Raw genomic sequence first — 25,858 nt, forward strand, 5'->3', positions numbered from 1 at the left:
CAAACGTGACTCTGGTTGCCACTTCTCAAACCTGGACAATGAGCCAGCTGAGGGATGCCCACTTCTCCCAGCTGAAGGGATGGCATCCAAGCTCAGTTTCCATGGGTCTAGTGCCTGGAGGTTCTCTAACATACCACAGCCCCAAGTGATCCCCTATAGGCAGCCAGCACCCACACTGCCATGTCATGAACAGGCTAGCCTCTGGGAGTGGAGATCCATGCTGGACCCTCTGCTGGACTGGAACACACTCCCATGCAGCAGATGCCCTGGCAAGCCTCCCTTTGAGAGGATGAGAGGCTGGGGACCACAGGCAACCCATCCTGCAGACCCAGGCTTTGTGATTTCCTCTCCCTCAATGAAGCCTCTTCCTTAACCCAGGCAGGTGATGTTATAGAATTTTTGCTGACCAGAGGGGACTGCCTGGTGGGACAGAAACAATACTATGTATTTATAGGCACTGACATAATTAACAATGGTATAAAACATGGCAAAATGTCCATACTAACTTTGAATAATGGCTACTTTTGGGGGTTTATGAAGAGCAGTTACCAGGGAGAGTTCCAAAGGGGGCTCTAACTATTCTTGTCATGTTTTACTTCTTAAAATAATTGTTGAAGTAAAAATGGCTAAATATTAATACCAGTTAAGTCTGAGTGTGGGTACATCCTTGATTCCTTTTTCTTTTACTCCTCACATCTAATGCATTATTGATTTCTGTGGTGTGCTGTGTCAAAGATGACCACAAACTTTTGGCATTCCTTCCTTTGGGAGCTGGAATCTAATATTTCTCATCCTGCATGGAATCCGGACTTACTTTCTGACTTGTTTTGACCAACAGAGGGCGGCAGAAGCGATGAAGAGACAGTTCAGGCATAAGCCTTAGTAAGGCCTCAGAGTTTCTGCTTCTGAGCTCTGGGAATTCAACTGCTAAGCTGTAAACAGGCTGGGGGTGGACGTCTGGATGAGCATGTGGAAAGAGCAGTCACGGTGAGGAGCACCGAATTATCAGACATGTGAGTGAGGCAAGAAGAACCACCCGCTGAGCCCTGCTGATTCCTGACTCACAGAATCCCGGGAAACTATAAACTGCTGTGGTTTTAAGCCAGCGAGTTATGGGGTAGTTTGTTACATAGGTCCTCAGAAAAGATTCCCACTCCATCCTCTTCTTCCTTTCCTGCCCCACTGTCCTGGGCTACCCGGGGCCTTCTTTCCAGACCTCTGGTAACAGCCTTCTAGTTGATTGCAAATTTCCCTAATAATGCTTTGAATCCTATAATTATTGGTTTATCTGGAATTCATTGTAAAAATGTTTATTTTAATCAATGAATTTGCATTAAGAAATAAATTAAGAAATTAACTGAGAAGATAGTAAGATTGATATCAAAACAAAATAAATGCCAATTAGGATCCTCAGGAGAATTCAAGAAGACACTGCATATATGTCACAGGAACAGAATGCTATGAAAAGAAACAATCAAGAATAGGAAAGAGCTTTTAGAAGTTAAGAAAGGTTGGAAAACGTGAGGGAAAAGATAAGCAACAGGAGTTCCAGAAAAGCAAACAAACCAAAACAATAAAGAGAAAAAGCAGAGGAAGATAATACTATCAATGAAAATACAAGGACTTTTCCAGGCCTGAAAGGGATAAATTGTTGACCTACCCTGTACCAAGCAGCATGAAGGAAAAAGACCCTCACCCAGGTCTTTTGTTATGAAATTTCAGAAGACCAGACATACAGGGAAGATTCTAAAGGCTTCTAGAGAGGAAAAAACAGGTCACCCACAAAGCAATGATAATCAGACCACATCAGAGGACAACAGAGCAGGCTCTTCCAAGGTCTAAAGGCAAATGATTTCCACTTGGGATCACGGGGAAGACCAATGGAAGATGCTTTCAGGAAAACCGAGTCTCACATGTGCCACCACAGCTCTTTCTGAGTTTTCTCACTCATGTGCTCCAGGTAACTGAGGGCTCAAAATAAGAGTTCTGAGTAAGAGGTGGGAACCAGGTGGATGTAAAAAGTAGGGAAGAGGTGTGTGTCTCCTGAGCCCCACAGAACATGGATGACACTGACTCCCCAGGCCAAGTCATAGCAATGAGAACATATCATTTAATGTTGCAAAAGCACCCAGAGATGAGTCCACACTGATAGAATTAAGTGGGAGGGAGCAGCTGGGAGGTGTGGTGCAAGGGGAAAGAAATCGTCCTCTATCGTGACAGGCAGGCAGGCAGGCAGCAGACTCTGTCTCAACGGATGGAGCAAGAGAAACGTGCAGGCATATTCTTTATGTAGAGAAATAGTGATGACCTGAAGAACTAGAACCAGAAACAGGAAATAGAGACACTTTTGGGAGCTGACACTGGGGCTTTGCCTTATAGTCCATCTGTATCACTTGCTTCCTTAACCAGGGCTTGTGTATTACTTTGATAATTTTTAATGTGCTTACTCTTTGATCCTTCCATTCTGCTGGGGTATACTCAACTTTTATGGTAAGAAGCAAAATATGGAAAGAATCTAAAGGCACTTTAATAGCAGACTGATTAAATAAATATTGTTGTATTTACACTATGGAACTTGATGATGCACATGAAAAGGACTCCAAGACATACATCACTCAAGTAAACAAAAGTTGTGCAACGCATGTACAATTGTCATGCACGTAAACCCAGAAATATATACAAAAAAGAATTGTGTGTGTGTGGACATGAGTGTAGGAAGAGGATGGAAAAGAAACACACTCAGCTAACAGTGGTCACCTGGGCAGGATGGCATTTGATTTTATATGAGAATGTGTGTGATTACACACAAGTAACTTTTTCATAACTTTGGGGAGGCCCCTGCCCACTATCAGGCAGGGGTTCTTTGCTTGTTTTTTGCTTTTGAACCCAGAAGTGCTGGTGATGTTTGCATGGGGACACGGGCGACCACCCATTGGAGACTTTTGATTCTGAGAGCAGAAGGGAGGGGTGCAAACAGCCTGAAGGGTCTGCCCTGGCCTCTTTCACCTCTAACTCCCAGGTGTGGGCCACTTGTGGCCACCCACCTGTCTAAGAGCTCACAGGGCCATCTGAAGTCCAAAATGAGCTACTAAAAGGAACTTGAAGAGTGTCATTCTTGAATACAAAATGTATTCAAATTCTAACCTCAAATTTGCATCATCACTTGGTTCTACATTCAAAATAATGGACTAAATTTTTCAATGCCTTTAAATATCTCTATTTGCTGAAAAATTCAAAGTGCCACAACTAAGTTATTTTTGGTTTTGGTTCTCCTGAAATGAATAGGTAAGCAATTGATTTTAAACCAACACCTGGTGACATGCCTGGCCACTGGATGCTGGACGATGTAGATGACATAAAAAGCTGCGAGGCACAAACATAGCAAGAATTAGCAAAATGAAGTACAATCCTAAAAAGTTATTTACAATTGAAAATATAATTTCTAACTAATGTGTGATTCCTTCTATAACATCAGGGTTATGGGCTTAGGAAGGATTGTACTGCTTGAGATGCACACTTCTGTTTTTTGCTTTTTTATCTTTTATTCTTTATAACAAATGTCAATAAATAGCAAGATGGTTAAGTAGAATCTGGAGAAACTGAACACAGGGGTGGCTAGGATGGTGAACAGACTCAGAACTGGGAATTCTAAAGAATATTGGAAGCCCCTATTTTCATTCATCAGGGTTCCTGAAAATGTGTGTGAAATCCATATACTAGAGTTTGGACTTAAATGTTGGGTGTGATAATTTATATGTTATTTAGTTCTCTCAATTCCCAGAGTTAAAGAATTTCATAAAAATCCCAGTTATGGCTTCTTCAGAGTCTGGCTGATGTGGACCAGGAAGCCAGGGAAGTGGGAGAAAATCCTTATCTCTCTGCACCGGGGCCTGGGGATGTCCACGCAGGCACCTGCTCACAGGCCACTGACCTCTTTGTGGAGGCCAGGGCACGGAGCTGGAAAGAAAATCTCCTCTCCTGGCCACTGAGTAGCTGCCCTGGTGAAGGAGTTAGGGGCAAATGTGGGGAAGGGGAAGGTGGGCTGAGGCCTTGGGTGAGCTTCAGGCTCTGGCCACCTAGAATGGGGTGGGGGGATGGGGCACTCCAGAGAGCCCACCCACACAGGGTGGAGGGAAGGGGTGGGAGGCTGCTTTCCCCTTGGGCCCAGGTGGTCATGGCCTAACGGTTAGTCTACAGACTAAAAGGCAAAAGCTTGGTGATATCCAAGTGAAATGTGTAACGTTGCGGGCTGCTTGCTCTTGAAGGCAGTAGGATGGTTTGCTCAGCCTAAAAAGGAATCCACAGGGAGGGCAAGACATCAAAGTTAGTTATTTCAAGAAAGGGGTTAAGGGATGCCAATCAGCCTAGGTGGGTGGAGCTAGAGGCAGTGGAGACAGGACTGGCCTCTGCAGCAGCACACACTTCCCAACAGAGCAGAATATTTGAGAGCGAGTCAGCTCCCTGTTGCTAGAAGTAAGCAAGCATATTCCGAACAAATAATCAGACGATCTAAGCCTCAGATTTAGGTTAATATTAAAAGCCCCATCAAACCCAGAGCTTCTGTCATTGGGCAGGACTTTGCAGGCATGAAGCACAGCTGTTAACTGCTCCCACATGGATGGATGCCCACGGCCGTTTCTCCTGCGACCTGGGCCACCACACAGCTTCCCTCCTCTTCACCTCTCTCAGTAAGGGATTCCTTACTGGACAATGGCTACGGTCCCTGGGGCGCCCAGTGCTGCTCCTGCAGCCAGGCTGGAGAGGGCACCCTGCTGACCACAGTCCCAGCAAAGCCTTGTCCTCCCAGCAGGCATGAGCAGGACACCAAGTCCAGGAACAGCTTAAGATGTGGGCTGGCGGTTACACTCTGAAAGGCACACAAAACGACAGATCTGCCCCTTGTAGGAGTTCCTACAGTGGCTCACTAAGAAAGCATGCTGCCACCGGAGGGGCACTTCCTAGTCACGCTATTTCCTATTTCTGTAAAGGAGGCAGAGCCCTCACTCAGGCAAATCTACTTGGCTCTTGTATTACAAAGTTATTTTCAAAACAGATTTGAAAAAGCCAAAGGAAGAAGAAAAGGACATTGGAAGTAGCTATGTGAAAACCTAGGATTTGAAGGCCCTCCGGAATGCTCCTTCTCCTTCTTTGGTCCATGCTGTGAGAGGCAGGCAGCAGAAGTCAGGACCGCTCACAGAGAGGCGGGGGATGTGGACCACCTCAGGTCATGTCTGTCCAAGCGCCTCTCAGCCTTGGTGAGATCCTGAAGAGTCTCACCAAGCGTTCTCAGCCTGAATTATCTAGAAGTTTCCTCACTTCTCTGCTCCCCAGGAGCCTTACCTCAGCTGACAGGACAGGTTTTTCCACTCTGACTGGTGTGAGACGGACGTGGAAGAATGTCTAATGACATGTTTGTCAAACTGGCTGGGTCCGCAGTCCTGGCCCAGTATCTCACTGACCCTCGTTCTCTCAGCTCACACACTCTGAACCCATCCATGCTCTCTAAACATTCCTCCTGCACCGAAGGCCAGCTGAATGCTGACAGTACTAATAAGGTTGTAACACACCTTTCTGGAGCACAGTTGTGCTGCACAAACATAGAACAGGCACACATAGCCCACATGGCACCACAGGCAGTTAGAGAAGCACTCACATATTCATGGGCGCTGAAAGGGTTAACCATTCTCAACATGCAAAAGGTGAATTGTGTAAGTCAAAACAGGTAGAGGCACCAACAAACACACCCAGTACACACACACACACACACACACACACACACACACACAAGACCACTACCAAAAGCCCAAAAGTAAAAAGTTAGTTTTTTACTAATTTTATTAAAGTTTGGATCTTTTCCTAACTCTACTTGGAAGTATAATGATAACATTATTTCCAAAGCATGGTATCTTCCAAGGATTTTTAAAAGGTGAGAGAGCTGCTCCTACATTGAGAATAACTTGGGTATCCACTGGTCCTCTTTCTGACAGTTTCCCTCAGGCAGTGCTGGGAATTCGGTCTGCAATGGTCATCCTTGGGGTGAGGCTGGTGGATTGTGGGGAAGGGGAGGGGAGGCAGGACTCCTCTGTGGAGAAGGTGGGGCAGAAAAATATCCAGCTTATCCAATGGGGACAGAACTCAGAGGGTGGGCCCCATGGGAGGCACAGCTGCAGGTTCCTGGAGTCAAATATTGCCCCATTTAATCCAGAAAGAAATTCGTGGGAAAGAGGCCAGTTAAAGCAAATTTGATCTTGGAAATGAGCACCCAACGAGGGAGGAAGTACGCAGGTTGGATCCTAATCACAAAACTTCCGTACTTAAAGAGAAAACAAGTTTTAAAATAAGTTGCAATATTATTCTTCTGGTTGCAAAAGTAATGCAAAACAACCACAAAAGAACGCATGCTCAATGTACCCCTATGGGTAAGCAAAGAGCAGTGGCTGTAATCCCCAGTGATTGTGCTACTCTTTGAGCATCACCTGCTCCCAGGCTATGGTCTTGGTGTATATAGTTCTATTTTGTGAAAATGAAATCCAACATGTGATGTTTTAAAATTGGGCCCACAGAGCTCCGGGCTCAAGGTGAAGATCAGCGGTGGGATATTCATCACCCCCACCCCTCCACGACTGCCCATCAGAGCAACTCCACTGTTATAGCTGTTATGTGGGCTGGGGCTCCAGGTAAAGTTTCATGAGAGAAAAGCTCTGTGGGCTGCTTAAATAAATACATAGAAATACATAAATAAGATACAATTTTAAAGTACTGAAGCCCACCAACTCCTATCGTGGTAGATGAATGATGGACAACAATCCTCCCCCTCTGCCGGAATCCACAGCCTGGCTGTGGCCTCCTCGTGCAGGAAGCTCTTGACTTGGGCTCCTCCATGTGACTTTCTTTGGCCAAGGGCAGAGGCATGGAGGCGACAGCGTGCCACTCTGAGCCTAGGCCTTAAGAGACATGGAATGGTTTTGCTTTCCCCACTTGTACCTCTGCAACTGGCAGGGAAGAAGGTGCCCTGACAGCCTGCTGGTCTCAGGAGGTTAGGAGTCGCATGGAGCAGAGTGCTGACTGCAGCACGCAGCAGAGCCCCCCCAGACCCCTGCTGGCCAGGAGGCCAGAAATAAATGTTGATTGGCACATCCCACTAAGATTCTGTGTCTGTCTGGATCAGGGTTCAGAGAGGTTGAGCCACTCAGCTGAGGTCACCCAGAACTAAGAATTGAATGCAGGCCTAATGAACCCCACAGACAGGCTCTTGAGCCCTCATCACACTGTGTGAGTCCCAGAAGTGTCTCCCCACCCCTTCTCACTCAGTGAAAGGAAACAGTCATAAACCAGCTGTGGGGTTCTAAACAAGACAGTGACAGAAGTACACATCACTCTAGGTCACAGGTAGTTAGTAGTGGCTCCTTAATCCAGAGCCCTAGGTAATGGATTCAGCACTCCCAGTACCCACGCAGGTCCCCGTGGTGTCACTGTCTTCCCCTGGACCTGGCAGGAAAGCAGGGTGGGTCCTCTGCTGCCCTCATTCACTGCTCTCAGGTGAGCTAAATGGTAGCTGCAGGAGGCCAGGAGGGGCCTGATGTCGGGCTGCTAAGCCATGTAAGCAGCCCATTGCCAGCAGGAGGGGAGTGTTGTAGGGTTTCATCCCTGGGGGTCCCAGGGCAGGCCCTCCACACTCAGCTCCTTGGCTACCACCTATGGGACCTTTCAACTCTTGGAGAATGGGCATAAATTTGTACTTTCTTCATAATTTCCATAATGCTGAGCCATAGGAAAGAATTTTACAATGTATTTCAGGTCACTTTTCTCTCATCTTCTTCAATTCTGTGGTTTATGTGTTTTCTTCCGTGCATAAACACATCCCTGAGCATCAGGGTTCACAAGACACCACCTCCCCTGTCGGCACCCTCCAGCCCTAAGCAGTAGAGCAGTACCAGTGGGGGCTGCACGATTCCCATAGGCTTCTCAAGCTTTGTGTATGTCCTGAGGCTCATCCAGAACAGGGAGGTGTGGAGTCCTGAGATTCCACTGGGGAAAGAGGCCCCTGAGGCAGAAAAGACCTTTCTGAGCCTGCTCCCTGCCACCTGGTGATCACAGCTGTCAGGGAGAGGCAACTGGCTGTAGGAGCAGTGTAAAGTTCAGATCCAGACCTCAAAGGAGAAAAATGAGGGCTAGGAGTGTCAACACTTTGGCCTCTCGTGCACATGAATATTCTCTGGTCATCGTCCTACCTCAGGCCTGGAGGCAGGGCTGGTTCCAGGTCTGTCTAGGGTCCCTTGACCCAGGTCCCCAGGAACTGTAAGAGTCAGTGAGGATTCCTGGGCACCTTGAGGTCTCAGCTTTGCCTCTCTGTTGGTGGAACACTGGCACGACCTGGGAACCTGTTAGAAACGCAGATTCTTGGTGCCCCCAGACTCACAGGATGAGAATCTGCATTTCACCAAGATCCCCAGGGGACTGGAGTATATACTGCAATTTGAGAAATGCTGCTCTAATTTGCTGGTCCAAATCATTTAGACCAGTTGATTCTCAACCCCAGCTGCACAGTAGGATCGTGGTGGTGGGGAGGCAAGAACTTTTAAACAATACCCCCAGGATGCTGCTCAGGTGGACCTGGGGGTGCCTGTGCACTGACAGTTTTAGGCACTGCCCAGTGTTTCTGGGGGCCAGGGTGGAGAAGCACTCGCTTAGATCCACCAGCTCTTGACCAGGACGAGGACGGGGCAGAGCCTCCTCTGGGGCTTTTTCAGATGACACAGCCACCCACCCAGTGAGCCCCAGAAGGACCCAGCGTTCCTGCCCCCACCATCATTCCTCAGGATTGCTGAGGAGAGGCAGATGGGATACTGCAGCTGAGAGTGCCCTGGAAAGAGGTTCTACCCAAAATCAGGAATAGCATTCCACGCACGTCACCTTGAGCTCAAGCTAATAAGACATGGCCTTCCTAACAAGCAACTGAAAAAAGGCATACATCTGGAAAAAAAAAAAGAAAACCTTTCAAAAGATGCAAGTCAAACACTCTGGGAACATTTAGTGCTGGACAATGTCAAGAAGCAAATTCTTTTCTCATTTCATAATCTGACTTATGTGTAAAGAAATCTTCCAGAAACATCACTTTAGTTAGACTTCGGGCATTTTCAATGGAGAAAAAAACACTAAGTAACTGAACAAAATGTCTACTGAGCCAGGTACAACACTGAATCGCTAACTCCACCGAGGTACAAACCCACAGGTTCTCTCAAATCCCACAGGATGACCTATACTTTGAGGATGAGAGTCCAGGGTTAAGACACGGTTCAAAGGGCAGTTCTGCCCATTACAAGTTGTTGACCTTGACCAAGTTTCTACATCTCTCTTATTCTCATGTTCCTCAGTTATAAAATGGGGATAAAAGTACCATTTATAGGTTGTCATGAGGTTTAATGAGGTTATTTCCTAAGACACTGAACCCAGTGCCTCATATGTACTAAGGGCTTAAAAAATATTTATTGTTAACAATAGCAATGATATCCTATTGGGGATAAAAGTGATGCAACTCTGTTGAACAATCCAGCAATATGTGTAAAGAGGCTTAAAAACGTTCAAACCTAATAGTCCCGCTTCTGTAAATCTATCTTAAGGAAATAATCTCAAAACCATCTATAAGAAGATGGAGATGGAATGATTTTGGTCTGAGTCAGAAACTAGAAGCAACACAAATGTCCCAAAACATCCAGTGGGAGAGTAAGAATTAGGTCAATCATTTTGCACAGCGCTCCCAAATAAGATGATATTTCACTGGATCCCACAAGCTAGGTGACTGACACAAAGTTAGGGGAAAAGAGTAGGATACTGAAGTATATACACTATAATAAGTAAATAAAGTTAAAACAAAGTCCCTGCAGCCCAGAGAAGCTGACTAGAAGACAACATACCTAGATATTAACTGTGTTTAGGACAGTGGGACTCTGGGTGATTACTTTTTCTACTTCTTTTTTCTTTTTTCAATTTTTCTTTAATAAACATATTATTTGTATAGTGAGAACACAAAACCAAATCCCCATTAAAAAAAACTTTTTAACCAACATGAAATGATGCCCTGATTCTTAAGATCCACATAAATCTTAAGTCCACATAAATTTTGTCCCATGGCTCCTTCAATGTTTAGAATTTAAGTGAGAATCCCATGATATGTTTTATATTGAAAAACTATACAATTCATCAAATAATTGGCAATTTATATCCTTTGGTTGAGAACCCATTGTTCACACGTAGAACAAGCAAAGCAGGCTTGGCCAGCCCTGCCCTTACCGCTGTTATGGGTCTCCATGGCGTGTCCTGGACACACGGCTGACCCTTCTGGCCCCACACACCAGTACATGCTGGGTGGTCGCCGAGACATTCCAACCATCAAGCCTCGAGGTGGCCGCTCTCCCCAGTCAATTCCCGCAGTGGTCACAGCAGCCGCGGCTCCCTGAGGGGTGGACTAAGTCATGACTTATAGTCCAGGGTGGACCAAGTCACAGACACACCGTCATGGCTGAGCGGAAAGCTGTCTCATCCTAGTGGTGAAAAAACATCAAGTCAGAAAGCTTTTCTTAACTGTCAAGTCACTTCCTGCACCCAAGCACATACTTATTTATAAGGTCACGTAAATACACATTGGTGTTCCCCCTCCCCCTTTTTGCAACACTTCTCTTAACATTCCATCTATCCAGTCACACCTGGTCAGATGGCGGCAGTGAAAAGACAGAGCTCCCCCACCCCACCTCACAGCTGGGCTCCAATCTGCCCAGCTTCTCCAATCTGCCTGCGAAGAGTTCAGATACGCCAAACAACTGTAGAACACCTACTGGTAAAGGGCTCAATCACTGCTCCATCAACACATATTCATAGTCACCGGCAGGGTGACACTAAGACAACCAAATGAGGCTCCTTCCTTCCGGGGTTCATGCTCCAGTTGGGGTGGGGCAGACACACACGTACACAAAACAAGGCTTCCCTTTGCCCAGGACAGACTCTCCCGGAAGCCCAGAGGTGGGCACGTAATGACAAAGAGGTAATCACGCAGCAATCTCAAAGAGAAGGGTCTGGAAGGCACTGGTACCGGTTATGAAGCCAAGTCAGTTTGAGCCCTGGGGGATAACAGAAAGGGGCTCCCTACATTCTCCCTGACCCCACCACCCCAGGGGATCTTTGGCAATGTCTGGAGGCATTTTTGGTTATCACCTCTGGGGGTGGGGGTGCTTAAAGGCATTTAGCAGGTAGCAGCCAGGAACACTGCTGAACATCCTACAGCACACAGGACAGCCGCTCACAGCCAAGAATTATCCAGAGAAACTCTGAGTTAGATTAAGACACATCTCCTAAGACTAAGGAGACTGTGATGAGGCAAGACACTGCTCTCACATGCTGGGCTCCCACTGACCTTGGGTCCCTGACACAAGGACATAGGCTGCTATGCTGATTAAATGACCAGAAGCACCTTGAGGGTGAGATCCAGGCTCAGCTTGGCAGGGCCCGGGGTGAACTGCACGACGTGAAGGGATGACCATATGAAATGCATGTGTCTCTCCCAGCAGTCATGTGGAGTCTATAGTACAGACATAAAAAGTATGGTGTAATTAGCAGCTGTTCTCTGAGATAGACAACTCTGAATTAGAGGGTGATGGTGTAGTCCAAAAAGAAAATTAAGGTCATGTAAATGATGCCTAAGGCAACATCATCTATTAAAAACAGACATGCACCCAGGCAACTTTTCCCGGTTGCTGTGAGATTTCCAGCAAGGTCAAGTTTCTACAGTCACTTTCTACAATAGGACTGGAGGTCGTTCTTACTTGCAATAATAATAGTGGGAGGACTGGGAAGCCAGCAGGGTCTCCCACCTGCCCTCTGATTAACAAGCTCAGAAGGGGGCTTCCCTGGTGGTCCAGTGGTTAAGACTCCCCATTTCCAATGCAGGGGGCATGGGTTCAATTCCTGGTTGGGGAACTAAGACCCCCACATGCTACACAGAAAAAAAAAAAACAACAAGCTCAGAAAAATCAATGCTGGGGGCAAACCCACTGTTTCCCCAGTGAGCAGGTTCTAGAAGGTACCCTGAACAGGGTGGGCACTGAGTAAGCTCCGGAACAAGGCTGTGAGAGCACCGGAACTTTCTCATCTTAGAGCCTGGAAATCAGGCCCCTGGCCCAGGTGGTCTGTACTCTTATAGGCAAGGGGAGGTGGGACTGGGAAAGCCCTGAACCAGAGGTCTTGCCCATTGTGAGCCCGCACCTTTCCGAACTAAAGAGCAAAAGGTTTAGAGAAACCACACTTGGGAAAATCCATGTTTGAAGTTTGGGAGCCTGAAAAGTCCAAGAAGGAAGGAAGGAATGATCAATCTGGACACTATTTAGGAGACAATCAAAGCTTTGTAAATTGCAAAACCTGTTTAGGAAAATCGACTTGAGAGGGGACAGGGAGAAGTAGCAAAACAGAATCTCCGTTTTAAAATAAAGGCTCCAAATCACACAGCAACATTCAGAAACCAAGGCGCACAGTTGTTATCTGCTTTCAAACGCCTCTCAGTATCAGCTACCAATTATATCCAACAACACCTGAAAAATCCAAATGCTAGTAGATGTTCCTTCTGAAAACAGAAGTGTCTTACCATATATGTTAAGTTAAAAAAAAATCTTAAGAATATTTTAGGCCAACCTTCACCCAGCCATTTTGTTCCCCTTTTCAGTTTCCTTTTGAAAATCATTTTACCAATGGAGGATTTTGCCACTGGAGCAGTTTTTCAGTTATAATTTGTATTTTGGCTTAGACTCTAAGGTAGAAGTTTTAAGATGAAGTAACCCAAGTTTTGCTCAATCTTTGCCCTCTAATGGATCTTTGCTTCTTCCTGCTGCTTTTGGGTTCAGATCAATGCAACAAATAATGGTTGCAAGTTACATGTTTTCTTTACATTATAGTATATGTATCCTAAAGAGGGTTTCAAGAAGTGTCCTGCAATAATAATTATTTTAATAATTTTTAAAACCTCACCATTGATGGAAAAGAAAAAAAGGAACCTGATATTCCTTCTACAAATTTTTTATTGGGACCTTTCCATGGGGAGTGAGCTTCATGAGTTCATGAAACTTACAGCTGGTGGGGATGACACAGTTAAGTAAGTAAACTTTCTGACATGGAAGAAACATCCTAAACCTGCTCACTTGTCTTTTCAGGAGGCTTGGAAAGGGCTGCCACTGCCAAAGAGCTGGAAGACACTTGCAAATGAAATGTGTTAGAAATGCTCTTATCATCCAGCTCTTTTTTGAAAAGCCTGGTCGAGTTGGTTGGCCCATGGTCTTTGCACTATTGGCATCCCTTGACCAATATTGGTTTGCCTACAAAATGTGTTTAATGCATTTGTGGACATCAAAATATTACAGAGCTACAAACCGGAGAAATGTGTAGTTGTCAATCCCTGATGAGAACAGAAGCCTTTCATGAGTCTAAAGCCACAAACAAGTTAAGGCTGTCCATTCACCACTCAGTCTCTATACCTGCATACATTTGGTGCCTCCTGGACAACTCTGGGAGTAAAGATGAAGCAGTGAGCAAGGTAGGCACATAGGAAGGGTCTCTGACACCTGGAGTGCCAGTAGAGACTTCCAGGTAAATTAAAGGAGTAATTAAACAGATAAAGTAGGAACACAGACAGTGGCAACTGAAAGAAGGACATAGAGAGAGGGATGTGAGAGTGAGGCTGGGTTTGATGAGGGTGGCTGGGTGGGGGGGCAATGGCCAGGTGGTCTGAGATAGCAGAGGCCAGATCAATTGGGGGATGTGCAGGGAAGGAGGTCTTCTGGATTTCATGCCAAGCACAAGAAGCAGCTATTGAAGGGTTCCAAGCAGAGGACAGACACTCTCTAATTTACCTTTTTTCAAAAAATAAATTACTCTGGCTGCCAAACAGATAATGGGGTGGGGGGGGCATGAAGTACCGCAATTGTACAGGAAAGAGATGCTAGTACCTTGCACTAGGCTGGGTGGTGAGAAAGAAGGGAATGGACCTGGACACATGTGAGAAGTAGACCCCAAAGGACTTGCTAACAACTGAATTCAAGGGACGAGGGAATGGGATGGAAGACAACTCCCACGTTTTTTATCTGAGCATCTGCGTTTACTATGGGCCATTCCCTGAGGTGTGGAAGCCTGGGGGAGGGAGAGGTTTGGCAGATCCCCAAACCTCCTGTAGGGACACATTAGGTGTGAGGTTTGTATGTTTTTAACTTAATTTTTTATTCTTCCAGGACATAAACAATGATAATTAAGTCAGACCACAAAAGGAGTTGAATGTTAAACATTTTTCAAAATCGTGTATATTCTAGTTGCCCCTTCAGTGCCCGGGGAATTTGGATACAATGGGAGTGAGCAGCAAACTCTCAAAACAGTGCATTTGGTGAGAGGCTCGCTAAAAACAAAACTGCACGCCCCTGTTTTTCTACTTCTCTGATCCTTGCAGGGGAATGTGCTTGTGGGAGAAAAACTTCATGGCCTCAGAACGTGAAGGAGCAGGGTGGACCGACCGCAGAGATCCCTATACTCCGCCTTACCATCTCCCTCCGACCCCCAGCCTTCCCCCACCCCTGACCGCACTCATCTGCGTCCCCGCCTTGGAAGGTCGGCCGCAGAGACCACGAAGGAGATGGCGGGTTTTATCCAGACCCTCGGGCGAGAAGCGTGCCCCGGACTTAGAAGAGGGCGAAGGCACTCGGCCGTCTTGCATTGCCAGGCCGTGCCGGCAGAGAGCCTCCCCGGCAGTGCCTCTCCGACACCCACACACTCAGACTCACACTCCCGCACACACGCGCGCTCCCACGGCCCGCTCCAACTTGAAGGAAGGGGTTTTCTCCCAAGGCGGAGGAAATGTGTAGACGTCCTGGTGTATTCTCCTTTTGTTGTTTGGTGTCTGCTCCCCCCGCCCCGGTGCCGTACCGCGAGGCCTCGGGTTCCCCGCCTGGGCCCACACACCCGGCACCCCCCGAGCGCGGCGGGAGGCGGCGGGGCCGTGAATCCGGGGTCGCCCCGCGCCCCGGGCCTGGGCTGCAGAGCCCAGGGCTCCACGCGGGGTCGCAGCAGGAGGCGGCGGGTCCACGACGGGGTGCGGGCCGGGTCAGCACTTACCTGCGGCGACTGCGGGCAGGACCGCGGGCGCCTGGGACGCGCGGCTGTGCGCGGGCCGGGAGGACAGCGGCGGATCGGGACCGGGCAGCCCCTCTGCCCTCCGCCCCTGCGCCTCGGGCCGCGCGCCGGGGCCGGGCCGGGCCAGACGCACTTCCTCAATCCTGAGGAGGGCGGGCGGCGGGCGGCGCGAAGAGCGAGCAGGGAGAGGGTCAGCCGCTGAGAGGCCTCTCCACAATGGGCACGAGGAGTCCCTGCGGCCGCCAGCCTCAGTTTCCCTCACCGTAAACCCCGGGTGATCACACTCACTGCTCCCGCCCGGGTGACCACAGGGCCCACGGGCTCTTCTAGCGCGAGGTCTCCTCCAGGTTTGGGTACCCTGCTCTCCACGCGGGGCAGGAGCAGCGGTGAGATTGGTTGGTTTTCTGCTCAACCCAGCTTTCCCTGCCCCTCTGTTCCGCTCAGCAGCAAGATTCGCTGATGAACTTCTGACTAGTATATGTGGGTCGTAGATTCTGGCAGTAAATATTAAAAAGACGGGAATATTCATTTGTGTACAACTCTTTATAGAGCAGACTAGAAATATGTAATTTTAAAGCTTTAATAGTTTGCAAACTATTCCAGTTTGGTGGAAGGTGGAACCCCTTCCACCACATGAATTTACTACTTTAATTATGGATATATACAAAGATGTCACTGGTCAATCATTTAAAATTGTCTGGGTATTTTTTGGTGGGTGGTGTGATAGATAAACATGAGGGAGTGTAGGCAATTTATTATGTTTCAACCTAATGTAAGTATGTTCCCACCATTGAGGCCATTATCCAAACGCAGATCATAAAGATGCACGTCCATGCTTGCAGGCAGGCATCGGATTCGGCTCCACGTGCCCACCGGGGAAAGAGAAACCTGCTTGGAAAAAAGTGGATGGTTCTGCACCCTGGCAGGACCCGCACCCCAGGCTCCTCCTATGTAATGTTATGACTGGAACATTCTCAAGGCACAGAGACAAATTGCCACCACTGCTATTTCACAAAAGCCGGGCAGCTGCAGCCCCACTCCCACCCCCACCATGACCTTGCAGACAGGCCAGGCAGTGACCTCTTGGACAAGCTCCCCTGTTTGCCAAGGGGGCCACGGGGCAGCTTAGCTTTGCTCCCTAGAGGCTGCCCCTCCAGCTCTCCTAGACCAGACGCCCTTCCAAAAGGGTGGGTGCAGTTTTGCAATCCTGCCCTCACCACTGCGGTTCTAATTCCAGTATGCAAAAGGAGGCAGTATGATTGCTACCGAAAAGTCCCTAATAATTTGCAGGGCGTGGCGTCCACGGTTCTGGGTGAGCCCGGCGATGGCGGTGAGGCGCCCCCTGCAAGGCGCGCGGCTCTGCCATCTAGCGATACCGTGAGGAAGCGCACGCCCAGTGCGCAGACCAGGGAGCTGACGTAGCCCACGGGGATGGGGGCAATTCAATTTCCCTTTTATTTTATTTATTTATTTATTTAAACATCCTTATTGGAGTATAATTGCTTTACAATGGTGTGTTAGTTTCTGCTTTATAACAGTGAATCAGCTGTACATATACATATATCCCTATATCTCCTCCCTCTTGCGTCTCCCTCCCACCCTCCCTATCCCACCCCTCTAGGTGGTCACAAAGCACCGAGCTGATCTCCCTGTGCTATGCGGCTGCTTCCCACTAGCTATCTATTTTACATTTGGTAGTGTATATAAATCCATGCCACTCTCTCATTTCGTCCCAGCTTACCCGTCCCCCTCCCCGTGTCCTCAAGTCCATTCTCTACGTCTGCATCTTTATTCCTGTCCTGCCCCTAGGTTCTTCAGAACCATTTTTTCCCCCTTAGATTCCATGTATGTGTTAGCATACGGTGTTTGTTTTTCTCTTTCTCTTACTTCACACTGTATGACAGACTCTAGGTCCAGCCACCTCACTATAAATCACTCAATTTCGTTTCTTTTTATGGCTGAGTAATAGTCCATTGCATATATGTGCCACATCTTCTTTATCCATTCATCTGTCGATGGACACTTAGGTTGCTTCCATGCCCTGCCTATTGTAAATAATGCTGCAATGAACATTGTGGTACATGACTCTTTTTGAATTATGGTTTTCTCAGGGCAATTTCCCTTTTAAATGAGCTTGGGAATTGGCTTGGAAATGTCTCCACTGTAGAAAATAGCCAGGACACTTGTCACATGGTTGGCCTGTTTCGAGCTGGTTGTATCCCAGCATTTAACTCTATCCATTGGCATGTGTTACAGGTTTGCATGAGGTGACTGTTACAGGTCAGTTAAGATTTCTTTCTGCTTCTTCTTGACGCCAGCTGACCAGCATCTCATGTTGGAATGACCCCTCCTAAGGTGGGGTCAGTTGGAAGCTACCTCCCTGACCTACCCTTTCTGCTTTCTGAAGGTGTAGTGATTGACTGACCCCTCAGTTCTTCTAGTCACCTCCCTTCAGCTGGGTATTCTGTTTCCTCAGACATTTCTCATTGGACACTTAAAAAATGTCCCTCATTATCCACCTTCAACCTCAAGTCAGCCACATGCTAGGAGCAAGAACATTAAAAGGGCTTGGTCCACCATCAGGAGAAGCTAGGGCATTCCAAAGGGTCCACTTTTAGAGAATGTGCCAACCTACTGTGCTCCACCCTGACAGGCACACAAGGGCAGGTGTGTACACACACACATGTACACACACTACAGCCAGTATATGTCCTCAGAATGGTTACCTTCATGGTAAAACTTCATGGTAAACCAAATGAAGGTAATGCCGTTTTCCTTGAATTTTCTGCTCACATTTTGATTGGGAAATGGGAGGTTTCTAAATGCATTAAAGCATACACAAGTGCATATATTAAAAGGGATCTAATCCAAGCCTCCCTTAAATTTTCTCTGAAAGGGTGGAACTTTACCTCTACATGGCCAAGATGATATGGACTCTCAACACGAGAGGCAGGGTTGAACCTAACCATGGTTAGGCATGGTAGACCTAACCAAGTATAGGAATGTTCTTGATCCAACCTCAGTGTCAGTGTATGACTTGGTGATTGAGGCTTACTGGTTTGAAGCCTTAGAAACTTTAGGTAAGTTAAACCCAGACACCGAGATCCTCGTGGAGAAAAGTGGCAAAAATGGATGCTTGTGCACACAGTTGCAGGATACAGTGTTTTCTCTAAATCCCCGTGCAATCTTCCCCACCATTTCCCACACTCACATCTCGTAATCACTTTATGATAAAAAGGGACTCAGTCAGCTCAGATGACAGCTTCAACTTCACCAACTAAGATGCAGAGCCTCTGAGGCCAAGCTTGCTGCCTGGTCCACCCCCAAAACCATAGAAGTGAGTTTCACACTCAAGCTAAGTGTGGGACTTGATGGATTGAGCAAATGTAATTTTGTCCTTAAGGGATTGATACCACTTTATTACAAGCCATTTTGTGCCAAAGTTCTAAGAAAAAGATCAGCCTCAGAATTAAAAGGGGTCTGATCTTTAAATGAAAAAACATAATTTTCTCAAATATCTGATTTTATTTTATAGTTGTTGCATTGTTGAACACAATCTGCAGTTAGGGTCAGAATTCCCAGGCCAGTAGATTTTTTAAACCATACCACAGGAGTAAACCTTAACAGAAGTGAAATCTAATACTATATAGATAAATACAGTATATTACAGAAGGTTAAATACATCACCTCTGTTTACTTACAACTATAAAAAGATACATTATACCAATTATAAATAATGTAGCATTTCATATTAAAGGCATTATTGTACAATGAAAGAATAAGAACCCTCTAATGTATTACTATCAAGGTTAGTGTTTATAGTTACTTGAGATAAAATCCTGAAAATTCAGTGTATGAAGTCAAATCCTGATTTAACAAGTTACTGATAGTCTAAGTGATGTGTTAACTGATTGAGAGAAGGTGAATTGCATAGTGCATAATTCCAACAAGAATGATAACCTCAATTCACATAAGACTTTCTCTATACATACACTGGTTTTGACACTGACCTCCATTTTATTACTGCCGCCCCAATTTAATTCTCAAACATAACTTAATTCTCAAACATAAGCACCGTTAGAAAAGTACTAGTTAGTAATAGTAAAAGTATCTGAATAACACAATTTCAGTTTGGTTTTGTTTTTTTAAAGCTATATGGGAACACTTTCCGTTTTCCAAGTTAAAACTTGGAATTGCACATCCTTTGGATACACAAAGAGGAAAAGAAAAATTCACAACCTGTTATTGCTGTGCTCAGGCCACTGTAGTAGCAGACCCAGTTCCTCCATGAAGTCCTCCAGATGTTATTTGTTAATCAATCACTAATTAATATCAAAATAGGACTTTGAAAAACCAGGGCTGTATTATAACAGCAGTCTTTTCAGTTGTGTATGTCTTACTAAAGTGTTGATACCCCAACTGGAGAAAAGGAAAACTACATAGGCAAATGGTAGAAATGCATAATTGGGAAAAGCAAATTATGGCTCTAATTTGTAAAATGTGGGACTTAATGATCCTAGGATTTGCTATACTGTTGTAGTGTCAGAACACTGGGTCTTTAGCAGCGATGGTGACACTAGCGACATTTCCTGCCTAAGAAAGTGCCTTGGTTAAGGTAGACAATGACATAGCATTAGATAAGCTCTTTGGGCTGTTGATTTGGTCACATTCCAAAGGCAGTATTGGTTTTAAGCTGAGTCCTATTGTCAATGTCAAGATACAGTCCTGAAGACCGTTCACACCCAAGGCCTTCAGGACCCTTCCATGGTACGTGCTTCCCCAAAGCTCCCCACATCTGATACTCCCAACCTTGTTTTTAAATTTTTAAAAAACTTACTGCTATTCCTTCCCACTGGATGGTAGGAGGGGCTTGTTCTGAGGGCAGGTAACCCTGAGGAACCCGCAGGTACAGAGCCCTGTTTGCAGAACATGCAGGGATTTTTTTTTTTCCAAATTCTTACTGGAGTCAGAGTCAACAAAGCATTTTTAAGCTACTGCTCGATACTTCAAATACCACTTCCTGTTGACAACACCCTGAGCCTCCTCACTGTCCCGGGGATCTGGTGGAAAGTGGAAAACAGAAACGGCCACTAGTCCCATCCCCAAGCAGGACTACAATTTCACACACAACATTTTGGTCAATAAAACAGGAGTGTGAGAGGAAAAAAAAAATCGTTCAAATCCAGTAGATTTAAAGTCTCCAGAAGAAAGTATCCCAGGAAAGTCAGAATGTAGGTTTCTCTTTAGCAAGTTAGATCTGCCACATTCAGCTGTCAGATGTTTGAGGAAGGAGCCTGCCTTTCCTTCAGGGGTCCTTGTCGTTGAGTTTGATGGTGACAGTTTTCACTTCTGTGTATTCAGCCAGCGCATATTCACCTCTGTGATCACAGAAAAGAGGGAGATATAACATGGGCAGGCACTTAGCCATTCTGTGTGAACCGAGTTCTAATGCTTCACAGGCTAGTACTCTGTTGGGCAGTCTGGAGTCTGTGCAAAGGCCAGAATGTGAGGACTTAATAGAGTCTAAGGACTGTAAGACCATTAGTAAGTTTAAGTATCTGGATTTGTAACTGAAGGTTAAATGTCAAGTTTTGTGTGTGTGTGATGCTTCTGAAATATTCAGAAGGACTAAGGGTTTGCCTTCAAAGGATGAAGGGGATTTAAAAGAAAGTGGTAAATCCCTGGGTGGAGCTGCTTGAAGAGACAGAAGAGGCAGAGGCCCAAAGCTATTGACCGGGTATGTGGCCAGAGCATCCATGATGGGCAGGGACATAGAGGACCTGGAGCTGGGGACCAGCTGTAAGAAGAGTGAGGCCAGTATGGAGCGGCGAGGGGAGCAGACGTTAGCAGAGTGGACACGAGGGAGTCCGCAGCCTTTGAGTCCATGTTTCTGGTATACATCCTCTCCTTAAGTTTTGCAGAGCCCAGAGACAAGTGTCTCAGGCATCATGAGTCATCCTCAGGGCAGATCCCCTTCCCAGAACCGAGAGGTGTCTTTGGATCGATTTAAAAGCCTCTACAAGACTTGCTCTGCCATTATGTAAATAAAAATGTGCACCTGTTTAGGAAAAGAGGTGGCCATGGAGGCTCTGTAGCTAGAAACACTCCAGACAGAATCCCATCTCATCCCTTAGACCAGAGTTTCTCAAAGTGTGGCCCCCAGACCAGCAGCACCAGCCTCACCTCAGAACTTGCTGGAAATGCAGAGACTCAGGTCCCCTAGACCTACTGTGGTAGGCAGAATAATGCCCCCCTCAAGGCGTTCACATCCTAATTCTCTGAACCTTTGAAAATATTAGGTTATATGACAAAGGGGAATTAGGGTTGCAGATGGAATTAATATTGCTAATTAGCTGACTCGTGTCAGATTTTTATCCTTCAGAACCGTGAGATAATACATTAATGTTGTTTAAGCCACTAATTTGTGGTTATTTATTGTAGCAGCAATAGAAAATTAATACACCTACTGAACCTAGGGGTGGGGCCCAGAAATCTGTGCCTTAACAGCCAGGGGATTAACAAGCCATGGGATTCTGAGGTAGCTCAAGTTGGGTAACTACTGGCTTGGATCTATGCAGTTTAGGCAAGTTTTTTTGCCTTCCCTGAGCCTCAATATCATCATCTGTAAAATGGGAATACCATCACCTCCCTATAGTTATAATGATTAGAGTTGATTCAAATAGAGCAAATTTACCTACTAGGTGCTAGGTAAAAAGTAAATGGTAGAAAGTAATATTATTATTTTATTGTTAATATGTCATTGAGTTCTTTGGTAGTGTCCTAAAACGAAGTTCAAGAATGATACATGATAATGGGTGAATTATTTTGTAATTTTTTTCTAAACATAACAAAATATAAAAGCCATACACAGAATGCTAAATTCAACTTTTGCAGAGCAGAAAACTCCAAAGAAAAACCCAAAGGCAAATTATAAACTAGAAAAAAATTACATTTACAACACTGTGTGAGAAACAGAGTGCTGTTTTCCTTAATGCACAAAAAGCTCTTACGAACCAATTTAAAAAAAAACGAATGGAAAAATCAACAAAAGACATGAATAGTCAGTTTGCAGAAGAAAAATAAAGATTACCAATTAATAAGTAATCTTAATAATAAGGTGCTCAACCCCTTACAATTAAAGGAATGCAAATCAAAAGAGTGGGAGCCCATTTTTCATGTGTTGGATTACCCAGTTTTGGGAATTTATTCTGAGAACAATTCCCCACAAGTGCATAAAGATTTATGTGCAAGGAAGAACATCAGCATGGTCTGTAGCAGCAAAACCCCTTGGAAATAACTCAAAAGTCCATCATAGGAGACCACCAATAAAAAGAAGGATAGGATATCCAAAACCCATTCTTAAGAGCAAAAAGTATTTTCCTCTCAAGTCATTTGAAAACAGAAAAAAAATACATGTTTACATCCATTGTATGTATAGAAAATGTACAATAACCTTTAAAAATGAGCACATAGTATTGCACTGTAAAAATTCAAAGCAGTTAATGATTTCTCAACTGCATAAAGAAAAGAAAAGCAAACCAAGTGATAAAATCATGCTGAATTAGCACATAACTAGTAAGTCCAATATGAAATCACTCCTGTAAGATTCAGTGCTTGAATCACCTCATTCTTTTTATTCCTGCAGTCACTGCCCTAGTTCAAGTTCTTGTCATTCTTATTTGACCTCCTGTGGCACTTCCTAAATGGTTTCTCACCCAGTTGTGACCACCTTGGCGCTCACTATCCATAAGCTCAGCCTTTCTCCCATTGGACCTCACCAGAATGTTGGGGGCGTTGGCACTGCTGTTTATAGAGTTCACTGCTGTGTGCTCAGAGCCTAGCACGTGCCTGGGGCATCAAAGGTGCTCAGTAAATATATGCCAGTGAACAAATGAACAAGTGAACAAAATGAATAAAATGGATGATGGGACAGTGGTTACCTCTAACAAATGGGATTGAGGGTCAGGGGAGGGAGACTTTGACTTTCCACGTGTCTCTACAGTGTGGATTTTTTTTGTTACTATATTGCAAAGCAAAACAAAGAACTAAGAAAAGTGTCCAGGAGGAAGAGAAATTGCAGGCTTCATCCCAAGACCTGTAGAGGGAGAGATCCCAGAGGGGCCTGTGGGTGGGCGGCAGATAGCCAGCCCCACCCAGGCTGCCGGGGATGGGGAAAACCATGGAATCCACCACATAGTGCTCCAGCATAAAAAAGGGGAACTTATTGCAACGTGAAGACATTAATTAGAGACAACTGAAAACGGAAATTGGTTTTCAAGCCAGTTTCCAGTCTCCTTGTGAATTATGTTAAAGTACTTTATCAAAAGCTTTGGGAAAATATATGCCAAGGGTCGAAAAAACAGACATCCACAAAAGTCCCAATTGTGGCTAACCGGCAGGATGACACACGAACTGAGTGCAGCGGATACTCCCCGGCCCTGTTCTGCAGCGGGCAGGCAGTGCCACCAGGGATGGGGAGGGAGACGCAGGTGAGAAAAGCAGTGAGGGAATAGTGGGTGTGAGTCTGTTGCCTAGAAGTCAGGTGGGCCCCACACACCCTTCCTGCATCCAAGGACATCTGCTTTGGGGACTGAAGTTCTTGCTGTGGGAAGATGCTGTGCCTGGCCTCTGCGAGGAGGGCCTCATGGGGTTCTGGGTCCCCCAGCTGTCACAACCTGACTGGTTGAAGCAGCAAAGCGAGGAGACAGATGACCCTGCGTACCCTGGCTGGCTTCATCCCAGGTGGCTCACAGAGGTGACCCCTGCTGAGCAAGGCCCTGTGGTGTGGTGGGTTTGAGAGTTCAATCCCAACTCTGTCACTTGCTGGTAGTGTGACCTGGGGAAGGCGCAGGACCTCTCTGGGCATCCCTGAGTTTCCTCATCCAGAAACAGGGGTAGCAGTAGTACCTACCTGCAGTAGACTGAACATGTGTGTCCCCCTGAAATTCAAATGTTGAAGCCCTCATCCTTAATGTGAAGAAATTAGGAGGTGAGGCCTCTAGGAGGTGATTAGGTCAAGAGGGTGGAGCCCTCATGAATGAGATTAGTGTCCTTATAAAGGAGACCCCAGAGAACACTTTCCTCCCTTCCACTCCATGGGGACACAGAGAGAACACAGCTGCCGGTGAACCAGGAAAAGGGTCCTCAACAGACACCTGGATCTTGAACCTCCAGAAGTGGAGAAATAAATATTTGTTGTTTAAGCCACCCAGTCTACCGTATTCATTCAGCAGCCTGAATGGACTCAGATTATCCCAGGGACTGTTGTAAGGACGGCGCACCTTAACATGTGCAAGGCTCTCAGATAGAGGTCGGCAGAGTCTGTGCTCAGCAAATGTCAGCTGTGGCCAGTGCTATTGGTGAGCCCTAGAGGTGATGCAGGTAATCCCAGCCCAGGTCTCATGTCCCTCGTGGACAGGTGAGTGTGAAGAGGTAATGAACAGAGGCTCACAGAACACAACACAAACAAGCCATTCAGCAGAGAGAACAAGGTTTCTGTAAAGGGTCTTCATGGCTAAGAATTTACTGAGGTTCTGGAAGGGGAAACCAATTTTAGGAATTAGGGGGACACAAATGGACACACTCTACTCAGACGTTCAGATGGCTCTGGTGTATTGCCACGAGTCAGGATGAATGAGAAAGAAGGATTGAGAAGGGGGAAGGGCCCCCAATTCCTTGGAGACTGGTCAAGAGCATTTGCTCAGGGATGGAAGCCAGCCCCGTTCATTCCTTCATACATCTTGATTAAGAATCTGGAAGGGTAGCTGCCCAAAGGCCCCACTAAGGCCCAAGCCAAGGGGAAGCATTTGAGTGCTCCTACTGGAAGATGTACAAATAAGTACGAAGTGATGCATCTGTATATAAATAATACAAACTGTTTAAATAAGAGGAAGAGCTCGGAGTCCTTTGAGATGTTCCAGGAATGACCCTCTGTGTTGTCACAGATGGTTTCCCTGGGAAGATTGATCCTACAAGCTATTTGTCCACAAAGGCTAATAAAACCCCAACGACCACCAAGAAAGATGTGGGAGAGAAGGCAGCATCTGACTGGAAACCACAGCATGCCCACCCCCAGAACGCTCTATCCAGCTCTAGGCCTGGGCCTTTTATCTTGGGCCAGACACAGAAGACCCATCCATTAATCTAGGTCTATGGAGAACAGCCTCCCAAAGGGCAAGACAGAACGGCACCTTGAAGGAGTGTGCGGTGTGTTTGACAGAGGCTCGGAGGCCCGGCATGTTGCAGTATCCCTCTGAAGAGGCACTGAGGAGGAGCCAGAGTCACCCACGGTCTGTCCCTGGGAACTTGCTAGTGGGCAGAAGGACCACAGCCTGATCTGGGAGAGAGCCCATCCTCCCTGCTGAGGGCCAGGGTTTGAGTGAGTAATGACATCCCATGTCTGGTGGAAAGTGCACTTCCCAGCTCTGCCCTGTCCTTCAGTGAGCCTAGGTCAAGTACCTACTGAACATCTCCACATGGGATGGGTGCTGGGGAGGACACATATGCTGAGGCTGGGGGTCGGTCCTGGGGTGGCGTGAGGATGAGGGTAGGGAAGGGCAGGAAGGGGAGAGAAGATGAGGGACACAGCCCAGCCCAGGGGGAAAGCACAGCACAGGGGAGGGCTCAGTGGACTGGAGAGTGGGCCACCATTCACCATACTCTGAGGACCTAGTGTATCTTTTCTTGGCCCTACTGACAGACA

The 25,858-nt window shown here is 46.4% G+C and overlaps 2 protein-coding genes across 2 annotated transcripts in view; both read right to left on the reverse strand.

The window, feature by feature from the left end:
* The window catches only part of LRRK1 (leucine rich repeat kinase 1), a 117,230-nt gene extending 101,957 nt beyond the window's left edge, over nucleotides 1-15,273 (reverse strand). Inside the window, exons 1-3 of the mRNA XM_007110918.4 lie at nucleotides 15,139-15,273; nucleotides 11,465-11,572; nucleotides 10,291-10,541 (exon numbers count right to left, since the gene is read on the reverse strand). Of these exons, the coding sequence (XP_007110980.1) occupies nucleotides 10,291-10,390 (100 nt within the window). The 5' untranslated portion in view covers nucleotides 10,391-10,541; nucleotides 11,465-11,572; nucleotides 15,139-15,273. The remainder of the gene's footprint in view (nucleotides 1-10,290; nucleotides 10,542-11,464; nucleotides 11,573-15,138) is intronic.
* Nucleotides 15,274-19,985: 4,712 nt separating this feature from the next.
* The window catches only part of ALDH1A3 (aldehyde dehydrogenase 1 family member A3), a 34,509-nt gene continuing 28,636 nt past the window's right edge, over nucleotides 19,986-25,858 (reverse strand). Inside the window, exon 13 of the mRNA XM_024114950.2 lies at nucleotides 19,986-20,534. Coding sequence (XP_023970718.1) covers nucleotides 20,462-20,534 — 73 coding nt within the window. The 3' untranslated portion in view covers nucleotides 19,986-20,461. The remainder of the gene's footprint in view (nucleotides 20,535-25,858) is intronic.

Source organism: Physeter macrocephalus, chromosome 11, assembly GCF_002837175.3.
Source record: "Physeter macrocephalus isolate SW-GA chromosome 11, ASM283717v5, whole genome shotgun sequence".
NCBI classification, from domain to species: Eukaryota; Metazoa; Chordata; class Mammalia; order Artiodactyla; family Physeteridae; genus Physeter; species Physeter macrocephalus.